Source organism: Lepisosteus platostomus, chromosome 1 (assembly GCF_059453375.1).
Source record: "Lepisosteus platostomus isolate fLepPlt1 chromosome 1, fLepPlt1.hap1, whole genome shotgun sequence".
Taxonomy (NCBI): domain Eukaryota; kingdom Metazoa; phylum Chordata; class Actinopteri; order Semionotiformes; family Lepisosteidae; genus Lepisosteus; species Lepisosteus platostomus.
Window position 1 is genome coordinate 42893391 of NC_142611.1, and position 13029 is coordinate 42906419.

The 13029-nt window shown below is 35.4% G+C and overlaps 1 protein-coding gene across 1 annotated transcript in view; it reads right to left on the bottom strand.

Annotated features, from left to right (window-relative positions):
- The window catches only part of ablim2 (actin binding LIM protein family, member 2), a 103989-nt gene extending 92262 nt beyond the window's left edge, over window positions 1–11727 (bottom strand). The window contains exon 1 of the mRNA XM_088629367.1: window positions 11245–11727. Within this exon, the coding sequence (XP_088485493.1) occupies window positions 11245–11254 (10 nt within the window). The 5' untranslated portion in view covers window positions 11255–11727. The remainder of the gene's footprint in view (window positions 1–11244) is intronic.
- Window positions 11728–13029: the final 1302 nt, after the last annotated feature.

A 13029-nucleotide genomic window follows, 5' to 3' on the forward strand; every position in this document is an offset into this window, starting at 1 on the left:
GTAACATAATTATTTATTGAATTAAATGTTATTAAATTTTAAAAGTTAAATGTTAGCAAAGAAACAGAACCATAATAATCCAAAATAAATGTATATACAGTACTGTCTCAAAGCAAAATGACAGTACAAAAAAACAGTAACAAAAAGAGGTCATGTGGCCGAACATCAGTGCATCCATCCATTATCAGCAAAACACTTATTTCTGCTAATGGTTTGCAGCAAAGCAGAGCCTAAGCCGCGTTGGGGTGTCAGTCCAACATAAGGAATGCACATACAGTATATGGACCATTAAGAGACATAAATACATCTACTGTAGTTCAGGTGGGTAGCTGCATCAGCATGCGTAGGCTGCAAAGGAACAAGTAATAGGTTTATTCCATGCTGAAAAGAGAAGAAAGAAAACACAACGTTTCGGCTGTGAAGCCTTCTTCAGGTGTGAGAAAGACAGGGCAGTTTCAGCTCCACGGCTGAAACGTTTTTTTTTCTTTCTTCTCTTTTTTTAGCATGGAATAAACCTATTACTTGGTCATTAATACATCTAGCCAGCATTCCTTTAGGTGATGGAAGAAAAGCTAAGCATATGTATGAACAAAACCCACATGGACACCAGAAGAACATGCACATTCCACACAAACGTTTTCATTGGCCAAACCGAACCCAGGACTCGTGCGCTGTGAGCCCCCAGAGGGTGTGTTTTGTGGATGCATGCAATACTATCACACAAATAACTTTAAACTCATTTAATGAGGCCTCAGAGTCAAAGAAAGCAAGTCTGGGAGCAAGACGGTGCTTGTGAAGACTGTGTTTATTACCTCCAGATTTTTTAACATGTCCAGCCTGGTTTGATTTAGGACATACTGTAAAGGAAATGCTTTCCCTGTCATTTTCCAGAATGCCTTGTTATTCCCAGAATGCATTATGACCTTTTTTGGTCTAGAACCACATTCATCTATATCTCAGGCCCTCCATAACATAAATGTGACTTGTTTCTTTCATCTTAAATGAAAAAATGACTTTTGTGCCACTTATCTCTCATGATACTTTGTTTAACATTTTTTATAGCTAAAAACAGTATTAAAAATGAACAAGCCTCTCATTAATTAACCATGATATTTGAAAGGTATCGGGCTGTATCTATTAAAACGCCTATTCTCTGAATAAAAAAGAAAAGGACAATGACTATTTCAGTTTCCTAGAAAATCCCTCCAGGCTACAATAGCATAAGTCGGTTCTCATTAGTCGGGAGAGTATATTGCACAGTTGACCAGCCCTGTTCTTAGAGTGTCTCTGTCCTAACCTAAACACCTAGGACATATTTTTAGTTTTGGCCAATTAAGCCCAATAACAGATTTAACTTGCAATGGACTTTTAAGAAGTAAAAAGACCTTGTGATTCCATAGTACCACATTTTGTGTATTGGAGCCTCACTCTAGGCTAGCTCATTTTCTACAGTACAACAACATATTCTGACACGAGAGGTTATTGATTGAAGAGAAAGCTGCATGGCCTTTTTGAATAATTAAAGAATATACACTCACTGGGTCTGTACATACTGTAAGCATCTGCAGACCAATTAACTCATTCTTATTCCAATACAGTGTGTGCGAGATTTGATTTCTGTTTAAATTGTAACTACTTGTTTCCATTTCATCATCACATCATTAAAAGTTAAATAGTGCCAGCCACAACAGCTGTGATGGTATACTTTGAAAAGCAAGTAAGACAATGACCTTTTCAGAACTTGAAAGGCAGTGGGACAAATCCACAGTTATAATTGTCCACATTTACGCACATGCAAATGTCTCATTGCAGGAGAAGCTAGACTGAAAAAATGGACATATTCATACCACTCACCCCACCTTTTCTATTTCATAATTCCCCCCAAAATGTTACAGACAAGAATACAATCAAATCAGAAGATCACAGAGAAGAATTCAAAAAGACATAGACTAAGTTCAAGACTAGCGAACAACTGGCAAATTACATTTAATGTAGAAATGTCAAGTCTCTTCACTCTTCACTCAGCCTGCAGAGTGTTATACGTATAAACAGCCTATAAACAACATATAACATTGGAAACGAGGAGCTTGAAGGGTCTTGAGTAAATACTGACATAATTTTCATTTCCTAGAGGGACTACAGTAAATATAGTCCAAAATTTAAGGGCCACCATGGGTGTTATTCCTAGTATAACCAGTACTTGGTACGGAATTAAAAAATACAGACAACTTTTTAGTTTTTATGTCCAAATTGTACAACGTTCTAGAACAGCATCATTTTGAAAATTGTTTTGTCAACATGAGAAAAAAGATATATTACGGAATCTATCTAAATTCGCAATTCTAAAAGAAATAAATCTTCTTCCTTCAAACAGAGAAGACCATGAGGTGACCAGATTGAAGCATTCAAAAGTCTCAAAGACACTGACCGCTGTATGGAATTCTTCAAACTCAGCAGTGCAACCCAGAGAACCCCAATAGAAACAATGAAAAAGTGCATTTAAAAAAGGAAAGTTAGTAGAAAAATGTAGAGGAGGAAGTACTACTTTACATAAAGGATGTGGGGAGTCTGGAACAAGTTACCCAGGTATGTTGTTAAAGCTCATACCCTTGTTTTTATCAAGAAATGGGTGGATATGATCCTGAGATTAAACAGCTACTAAAGCCCAGCAAGCTAGGAGGGTCAAATGGTATCCACTCATTTTCAAACTTTTTGGTTTAAAAAACATGGTGCTGAAATATTACACATTGTACGTCTGTCAGGGATTTCTGACTGTTTTTGACATTACCTATTTTTTAAATAAATACCCTTCAATTGGCCAATCTCCTGTGAAGTTCATTTAGTGCTCATGAGGGAAAGATGACATTTTTTGTCTATTTAGTGTAACTAAGATGCTGTACAAATGGCTTGAATGGTGAATTACTTAGTTGAGCACTTACTTCATTTTTGTCTTCACAAGCACAAATATTTTTGTTTAATTATATTAATGAGAGTACAGTACTTAATTGCCAGTACATCAAGGATTGCTACAGTATTGATGTTTTTTTAGACAAGAATATTTTTTTATTTTTTACTTGTATGGGTGTATTGTCTAATCAGTATCACCTGTAATTTAATTTTAAGAACCTCCCATGATGAAACAAATGACACATAATGCTTTGCTTTTCTAAAATTTCTGTAAACGTGAGGTGGAAACATGTCCTGGCAATGTGTCTATGCAGACTAACCCTGATCATCTGGCAGTCAAAGCGAAACGAACAACATGTGTTCATCTGTAATGTTCCGCTTGTCAGAAATTCACATAAACCGATGGAAACATTTAAGAGAAAGCTTTCCAGGAAGCTAGTTTCACTGATGCAAAATAATGGAACACATAAGATTTTGTTGCTGTACCAAATCCTATAATTGTATCTTCTGAGTTATCTAAAAAGGTAATTAATGCTGTTATCTACCGACTTCATTGCCAGGATATAACAACAGTAAATAGAGGTTGTGAAGCCTCTATTTGATTTTTAAACATTTTTTCCCAGACAATATTACACTTAAGTCTCTGGTGTAAAGAAAGAGAGTTTTATTTGTATACAGTATGTACAAGAGAAAGAAACTAATGGAATGTGTCTTTGGGAGCAGGAGGCACTCCTTAACACAAAGAGTTGTGGGTGACTGGAACACTTTACACAGCCATAGTATCTTGTCAAAGCAGATATCATTACTCTTTTTGGTTTGATTTAACGAGATTCATGCATCAATAAACTAAAAGCAGCTAAATCAGCTACTGCACATGAACTGAATTGTCTCCACTCTTTTTAAATTTCCCTATGCTCTTGCTCTGTTTTACCTGTTTCACCTCCTGGATTTCTCACTATGTTTTGGGTCTTGATGCATTAGGCACAATGAGCTAAAGAAAGATTTCTTCTCATAATCATGAAATTAAATAAAAGTGAAATAATAATGTAAACATAGTCAAGTGCACAAAGATTTCACAAATTCATATTTTACATTTTTGAAAACACAAGTAAATTGTAAGTTATTTATAAAACCAGTACTAACAATATTATATTGTATTCTAAATTCTCTGTTTTCTACATGTGTATCTATTCTTTCTAATTTAACACTGCTGTAGACCATTTTCTATAGCATAATAAAAGAAAACACAAATTTAAAAATGTTAAAAGAAGAAAGCCTTCCTTTAAAAAAGTTAGGTTTTGTTAGGAATTGGTTGAATGTGCTAAAGGAACTCCCTTATCTCCAAATGTAAAATAACATATATAAAAATATACAAAGATTTTGCAAAATGGCTTCAGTTTTACAGTTTTCTGTGGATTACACAAAAAATGAGACATGAGCTTTTTTAAAAGGAACTTTTTCTTTGTGCTGTCACCACTTCTTTTAGCCTCTGTTCCAAAACATTTGAGGTATTCTGACTCATAATAATATTGTGTAAGAAGACAATGTAATTCAGAAGCTTAAACTACTGTAACTTGTTCCATGGAAAACTAATTTCATAACATGCTCAGTAATAATGAAACAAACTACTAATCCTACAGTAGTAATGTTATTTCCAGTACGGCAAAAAGAATTAAAACAAAGGAAAGGAAAACCCTTCCGAGCAGAGACAGGTTGGATTCCTTTGAGGAAGTGGTCACTTATTTAATGTACAGTACATACTAGTTTCCACCATTGCTGTAGGTGAGCTAGAGTAACAGAACATGACCATGATGCCAGTAATTAAGGGAATTTTTTCTCTGCCTCCATGTTGACCTACTTTATTTGAGTCAAAAGATTTGCAAGAATCCTGCACTCCCTCTGCAGATAAAGCCAGTAAATCCATCTTAAATCCAGCAAGGAATAGGATTTCTACCCCCAGATAATTATACAGTACCAGAAACTGACAGTACTGTACATGTCAACATTTGGATACCTGTCATGTTAATATAATTCTAAGGCTTTTTAAGTACCAGAAAGAAAGTCTTCTATTATCCATACTAAAACAGATTGGTTTAACATTAAGCTATGGTCAGAAATCTATCAAGCCTGCCAATAAACGTGGTTTACAAAACTGATAATTCACTTTTCCCATTGAAAACTGCAAATTTTCTGTATATGAATTTACAAGGCAAGCCTTTCCAAGAGTATAATGATCTTCAACCATTTAGTGATAATCTGTCCCAAGTATTTAATCAACATTTTGCCTGTTGTAAGAATTAGTAAAAACACAAATATCCATAAACATCAGGATGATTCTTTAATCTGTACTAGGTCCTGTTTTACTGTATATGGAGTTAGTTTTAAGGCAACACCAGTTTTGCAGCAAGTGAATGTCGGTATGAATACTTAAGAGTATTCTGTTCCAACCTGGGGGAAGAAAAGCTTAACATTTTTAAAATTTCAAGGTAGTGGAGGGCACTTTAGAGAGCACCAGGGTTTGTCCCAAGTTGTGTATTCCCGAGCAGCGATTTGCACATTTGCACATTTCACATGCTGGAGCTTTGCTACAGCATATTAAAGAACATCACTCACCAACTACTGGAGGTCAAACATCTGACTGCGAGTGATAACTCTGTACTAGCTATGTTAAAGACCAAAGTACAAGTCCAATAATTGAAATGATTTTGTGACTCAAGCTAGGCAATTTTCAAATATACGGTAGGTGTTAGCCTGGACAGTATCTGGAGACCTCCTGGGAAAGCTAAGGTTGCTGCTGGAAGAAGTGTTAGCGGGAGAGCTCACTCTGTGGTCTGTCTAGGTCCTAATGCCCCAGTATAGTGATGGGACACTATACTGTAAAAAGATGCCATCAGATGAGACATAAAACCGAGGTTCTGACTCTCCGTGGTCATTAAAAATCAAAGGGTGTTTCTTGAAAAGAGCAGGGGTGTTGAGCCCGGTGTCCTAGCCAAATTTCACCCGGCCTTTACCAATCATGGCCTCCTAATAATCCCCATTAAAAAATTGGCTTCATCACTCTGTTCCCCTCCCCACTGATAACTAATTTGTGTTGAGCATACTGGCGCTCTTTGGCTGCCATTGCAAGCATATTGGATCATATTGGATGATGATGGAGGGGAGTCCCCATTACCTGTAAAGTACTTTGAATGGAGTGTCGGAAAAGTGCTATATAAATGTAAGGAATTATTCATTATGTTTATAATGTTTAATATTAATAATAATTAAATAAGTTCAAAATCATGTTATTCAGTAAGTGGACACATACAGTACCACAATGTGGCACTAGGGCTGAGTGCCCTACAATGTTTTGTATGTGCCTCTAACATTATTTTTACCTGCTGAAGTACTGAGTTTTCCACTGAAGTGGACGAGAAAAAAATTATTCTGGCCCCAGAATACTGCCACTACTACTTTCCTGACAATTGGTCACCTACCCCCTTTATTCTGCAATATAACAACATAAACCCAGAGTGACTGAGTGCCACAGTGCGGTGCATTGTAAAGCTTGGTTTTGAACTGTTACTCCACCTTACAGTACAGTTCTTGGACTGACAGATTTTCATGTTTAGTCCAATAATTAAAAAAAAAAAAATACATTTGAACCTTTACAAAAATTAAATTTGGATAAAAGCAAGCTTTAAGTGGTGGTGTAACACTGACTTACTGTAATTTTATTACAACAACTTTTAAAGTGTAAAGTGTACTGTATAAGGGGATTATGCTGAAACAGTTTTCAAATTAATATTGACTCAAAAATATCCTTGTGCTGCAATCATTTTATTTTGTAGTACTTCCCTTGCATTTTTAATGATAAAATCAATTATATATGAAGATTTTGCTTTATTAAGCAAATCTAATACTGTTTCTGTCTGCATATGTAATGTATTCATTCCTAGGGTTTAGATGACTTGCTTTGCATGTCTATGAGCATCATTAACTTAAAAAAAATACTCTAGCAATATTTCAATTTACTAATGCACTTCTCTGCTTCTGAAGGGACCATCACAGTATTTAATATGTCTCTTGACAGTATCCTCGCACTGCAGTAAAGCTCTGTTGCTCAGTTCTAGATTAGAATGGATTGTCCTGGCCCAAGCAACAGTGCTAGGAACCCACACCAACATGCAATGAAAATGACTATAAAACATCTCACAAACATGAAGATCTACAGTATTGTACTGAATAAAACAGAATAAAAGCATTGAACACAATACTGCACTGGTGTAGGAGGTAACTGCCTACTCAGCTCACAATAAATAATGTCCTTAAAGGTACTGATACAGTAGGTAACAGCACAAAACCTTCTGAAATTTTTCTTTTACAAATTAGGCCCTTTAATTTCTCAGGGAAATTAATAAACTCTGTATTCATGATTCATCAATTGGTAAAAACATAAATGGTTGATGAGATAAGATGTAATTAAAACAGATTTTTACTATTCAGCATATTGAACAAAGAAAAAAAAGATATCAGGCTATTCATATCCTATTAGTGAGACTAATAGGCATTACATTTCATCTGACTGCTGCTTCTGGTCAAAGAGACACACAAACATTGAAGTCACAAATATCACAAGTAAACCAAACTTCTCAGAGGTAATTAACATTGTACTGTATATAAACACGGTGCTGTTAATTTGCAAGTATGAGATCAGTGATGTTACAGTATTTATCAGTGATGACTCTGACAGCTGTAGAATCTCCTGATAAGATACTGTATGCTTGTCTGTGTATCTAACACATCCTTCATTTCATAAACTACTATACAAGAACATACAAATAGATTAATGTTAACCTTAATTTCTAACCAGTGTAATTGAATTGTTACATTTGGTATTTAGTTAAGTCACCATCAAAATGTAGAAAGTAGCAAGAACTAAATAAAATAAAAGCCTACAGCACCAGTCTGTAGTTCATTGCTTACTTGCAAATGCAAAAACATGATGCTTGTATCCTCTTAATAATGTTTTAAAACAAAATACTGTAGATACTGCAGCATCAAAAGTGTTTTAATCATTATGTAAGCTTCCTTTTGACATTTTATTCAACTTAAATATTGTTATAACCTACAAAATCAGATATACATTTCATTCACAATGTCACAATACCATATCCAGCAGAATAAATGGCAGAATAAGAAAATCTAGTCATTAATTTAAGTCAAACGATTTAAGCATGTAGTCAGGAATATGTATTTAAATGTCAGGTGGTTTGTAAGCTCTTGATGCCTTTTTTTCAATAAAGCAGACACCCTTGTCTCTCAATCTAAAGAACCCCCTGGAAAAGAAATCTCAAAAAGCTCCAAGAAAAGAATAAAAAGTAAGCATTTGAAGTTAATAATATGTATTAACAGATACATAAGTGCAAACCTGACAATGACACGTTCCTCCATCTGAATTAGAATACGTCTCACTCATTTGACACATAAATTCAAAAGAATGAAATATAAACACTCGAAAAGGTAAACATTCTTTGGATCGAGTCCTTAAGGCCTGGTGTGCACAATCCTGCCAGATTTCAACACAAGCTGTCATGTTTTCAATGTATTTAGATGAACTAATAAACCCCAAGACACAACTGGGTGAGACTTGAGAAAACGTGTGAAACTTGCACACATACTGTACAAGTCAACTGAGACACACTGCATTGTGTTTACCCTTAGCAAAATGGGTGGGACAGATGTAACAAGAGATTACTTGAAAGCCCTTACACAGCAGATGAACTGGAACATAAAACAAGGATCCAACAAGAAGATCAGTCCAAATCAAGCAGCAGCAACACCAAAGATTATTGGCTAATATTCTGTGAGCAAAGAAAACCAGTATTATGGAACTGCAAGTTTTGCATTGAGTATAAAACATTCATAAAAACGTTGTTATACCCACAGGAACCTTCAAATTCTGAAGAGGCCTTGGAATCTAAAAAAAATGTAATTATCTCTATTCTATTTTAACTGTTAGAGAAACTAAATACACATGTACAAAAAAAAGTATGGCTGCCATTTTTATTGTGAACACACACAGCACTGTTTAACTGCTATGCCTACTACCACAAATATGACTAGTCACTAGGGAGACTTCATTTTGAGTGCTGTAGAGATTACTTCTTCTTTCCTTAAAGACAGATTCTTGTTCTTGAACATTTATAGTACAGTCTCTAAATGAATAAACCCTGTAAATACAGTAAATACAGCTTGATACAAGTTTACATCCTTATTACTTCTGTAACAGTAGTGTGTTAACAGTATGTTGTATTAACTCTCTAACAGGTAATATTCAAATCAAGCAATGAAAAGATGTAATCCAGCAGTCTGGATAATCCTCATACCTGGGATATGGCTGTTACAAAATAGCCTTAATCTTCACAAATATACTGTAAAATCAGAGATTAAGATTTGTTTTTACAATTTAAAATGACCTAATACTGTATGTAAGCACAGTAACCAATTTCCCATAGGCTTGCTACACAGTATTATCTCCCAAAAATAATGATCCCCAAAACAGCATCTCACTTGCAGTAAACATACAGTACACAGCCAAGTTAAAACAAATTACCGTCCAGCCAATCAGATAAACGAACACAATATGCTATGATACTCCCTCAATCTACAGTATCCAATTGTATAGCCAGGATTTTAGATTTTCTAAAAGGGCAGGCAAGTTTACTTGAGTCTATTTTGAAGGAGAAAAAGATCTCATGGATTACAACTATATTTTTAGACAGTAAACAAAAATCCATAATTTCTGTGCCCTCAAAACCTCACTACAATGTAATGACAATGACACTCAATGCCGCGATCCAAAGTTTCAAATGAAGTACAGTGACTCATCAAACACAATAACTGGTTTTAACTAAGTGACAGACTGCCTTATAAAGATTACTATTTAAAAAATTCTTACAGAATGATTGTTAGGCTGGGAAAAATAAAACATAAAAAAACGTTTTCCCATTTTTGTTTTTTTGGTTGTTTCTTCGTTGTAGTTGGTTCCCATTCAAATATCTTTATATTGCCTAGTTTATTTGTCCACTTTTGCAACCTATTTTAATTATTTCATTTAATACAGTTTTTGGTCTAAAGGATACTTGAGTTTTTGTGGGCTACAGGACAAATACAACACATAGTAAAAACCCTTTTAGCTAATAACTCATCAAAATGACCTCAGCATATGGAATCCAGATGCAACAGGTTACAGTCTGGTGCAAATTCTACACTGTGGTTCCATAAATTACTGCTGAGGTTGCTCTGCGCATCTTGCAAACGGGCTATAATAGGCTGAGTCATATCAGCGTTTAGCTGATGAATTTGACACAATTTGAACATACCTTAGGGGTGTCTTTGTCAGTACCTACCATACATACTGTACGGCTACTGTCATGCTTTTATAAAACTTTGCTTTCCGTGTTTTCGAAGATACAGTATATACACAACATTTAACCAAATACAGAATGTGTTGCATTGTCATATTCCTCTCAAGATGATTTTCCATTTCCTGTCACCGTCAATAACAGGACTATTTCAAAGCGCACATCAAATGTTTCCACTACTCCTGTATGTGATTAACGCGGATCGAATAAATTCTATGCAATTTATTAATTTCTGCCACCTTTTCAATAAGTAATCCTGTAATAAGTATGTCTAGGTCCGAAAGCTTTAGCAATATTTTACAAAGTCGGATAATCCTCGCTAAAATTCATGAAAACACCAAACCCATGCAAAATTAAAGCTTTCTCTTTATTCATTTACGGGTTGTACTGTATGTGGCCAGGAACTACTTATATGTTAGCCGAAGTAATGAAACCACATAATCAATTTTTCGAGTAAGGTAAATCATAACTTGGACACACAGGCACTCAGATATTATTTAGTTATATTTTACCCGAGATGGCTGTAGTTTTCTTTTTAGGAAAACCACTGACCACGTCCCTCCTGAAAAGAAACTGAGCCTGCACTGCAACATGTGATGACAAACAAACGTTAATATGCTGGCTCGCTCCCTTTTCATTTTGCTCAGTCATAAAACGCATTACGTAACAAAATATCACATGTAACAATACGCACGAACAGGTTATTGAAGCTAGTTAGTGCAATCTGGAAAGTTCATGCAAAATCCTAAATAAATGAATGACAGACTGTTTAAGTTTTGAAATCTGTTCAATAGCTATTTTTACTATTATATCTTATGACGTAGTGAGTGCGTATTACCATCATTATTACTGTTATTAAGGATAATTTTAGAAGGCTATCTCAATTGCAATTGAGAACCACACCGGGAGAGGAAAGGAAAATGCTACTCACCGGTACTCATGATGATTTTCGAATAGTACTAATCTCAATCCACTTGCGCTGTATCCCTTTTACGCCAAACGAGTGTCACAGTGATGGTAATTCCGCAGAAGAAGTAATAAATCAGTAATCGGTTGGTACGCAGACATAAACAGTACTTCTATGCAATTCTCATCTCGGCTTCACGGATGCTGTCTATTTTTTTTTTTATATAACAGCCCTTAAAGCAAACGCAGATACAAAACGATGATACAGGCGAGCGCTCTAGCTGCGCCTTTCTGCCTCAGCATCTTTCTGGAGCCAGGTGATAAATAGTGCATCTGACAGCCTCATTGCGTACAATATGACGGAAAAGACGTCTGGGAAATGTAGTTTTCGTGACGGATCTGGCTTCTGAACTGCTCCGGAGAACTTGAGACCTAGACTACAACAACCATGGGTGATATAAATTAGTAAACAAAAAGGGGTAGAGATGTAACCAAGCAAAAATGCCACTAGACGCCGAATTCTTGACGTAAAAAAAATATTGCCCAGACTTATTGTACGCTGAAATGTGAAACGTCTTAGTTTTGTTTTTGTCTTTTTCAAAAACCGAGCATAAAACGAATGCGGTAGGAACTGCATTTGGGCGGAGACATGGGGTTGTGAAAATGTCAAGTGTGAAACGAGCTGCACTTGGGCATCATCTGCACGCCTGTTTGAGGAATGCCAATATATCTACTAAAATGTACCGTGGTTTAGATTTTCTCTTATACTGTAAATTTAAAATAAAACTTATGTAAATTTAAAATTATATCAGCATTTTAATTGTATAAAAATTGTAATATCTCACAGTGTCCGTTTGTTATTCATATAGCACAGGTACAGTAACCTTCATTTTCCCACAATGAAATGTGCTTAAAACCATTCACCTACTGTATATATTAGTCTTTAGTTATTATCCTGTGCTTCATTAACTTTGCCAGTCAACAAAAATATTTTTAAATTGGTTTATTGTATATCCACCTATCCATTTTCTAACCGCTTTATCCAATACTGTACACACACACATGAGCCATTTTTCCCAGAAGCCAACTAAACTACCAGTACTGTATGTCTTTGGAATGTGGGAGGAAACCACAGCAATCAGAGGAAACCCACATGAACTTGGGGAGACAATACAAACTCCATGCAGATAGCACCCCATGTCCAGAACTGAACCCAGGGCTCCAGTGCAGTGAGGCAGCAATGCTAACTACTGTACCACCGTGCCATCCTTTTTAATCAATAACTCACCTATACAATTTTTATACAGTGATGTAGCAGTCAAAAAACATTCTAAATTGGATTATAGTACAGTACATAATGAAGTGAAACATACTGTAAAATCAAATGGGTGTATGCAGGTAAGAGCATAAGAACAGTTACAAACTAAAGGTTCTATTTCATTTGGTTTGATCCCATTGATCCAAGAACCTAAGCCATTTCTTGAAAGAAGCCAGGGTGTCAATGTTCACATGCTTAGTCAGTTTGTTTCATGTCCCACAATTGTTGTGTAAAGACATTTTTTATAGTCACTTTGAAATGCACTCCCCTATAGTTTCATCTTAAATTTTCCTTTGTTTCCTCTGGTCAATGTCTCATTGTTCATCTTTTATTATTGGGTTTGTTTGAAAATCAACTTCTGATCGTGAACTTGAACATACAGTCATAAAGCTGAGACTTTCCAAACCTGATTGTGTCAGAAATATATCAAATATATTCAATCATATCAGTAACGCGTTTTCTAGATCTGTAAAAGGAGAGCAGTAAAAAGAG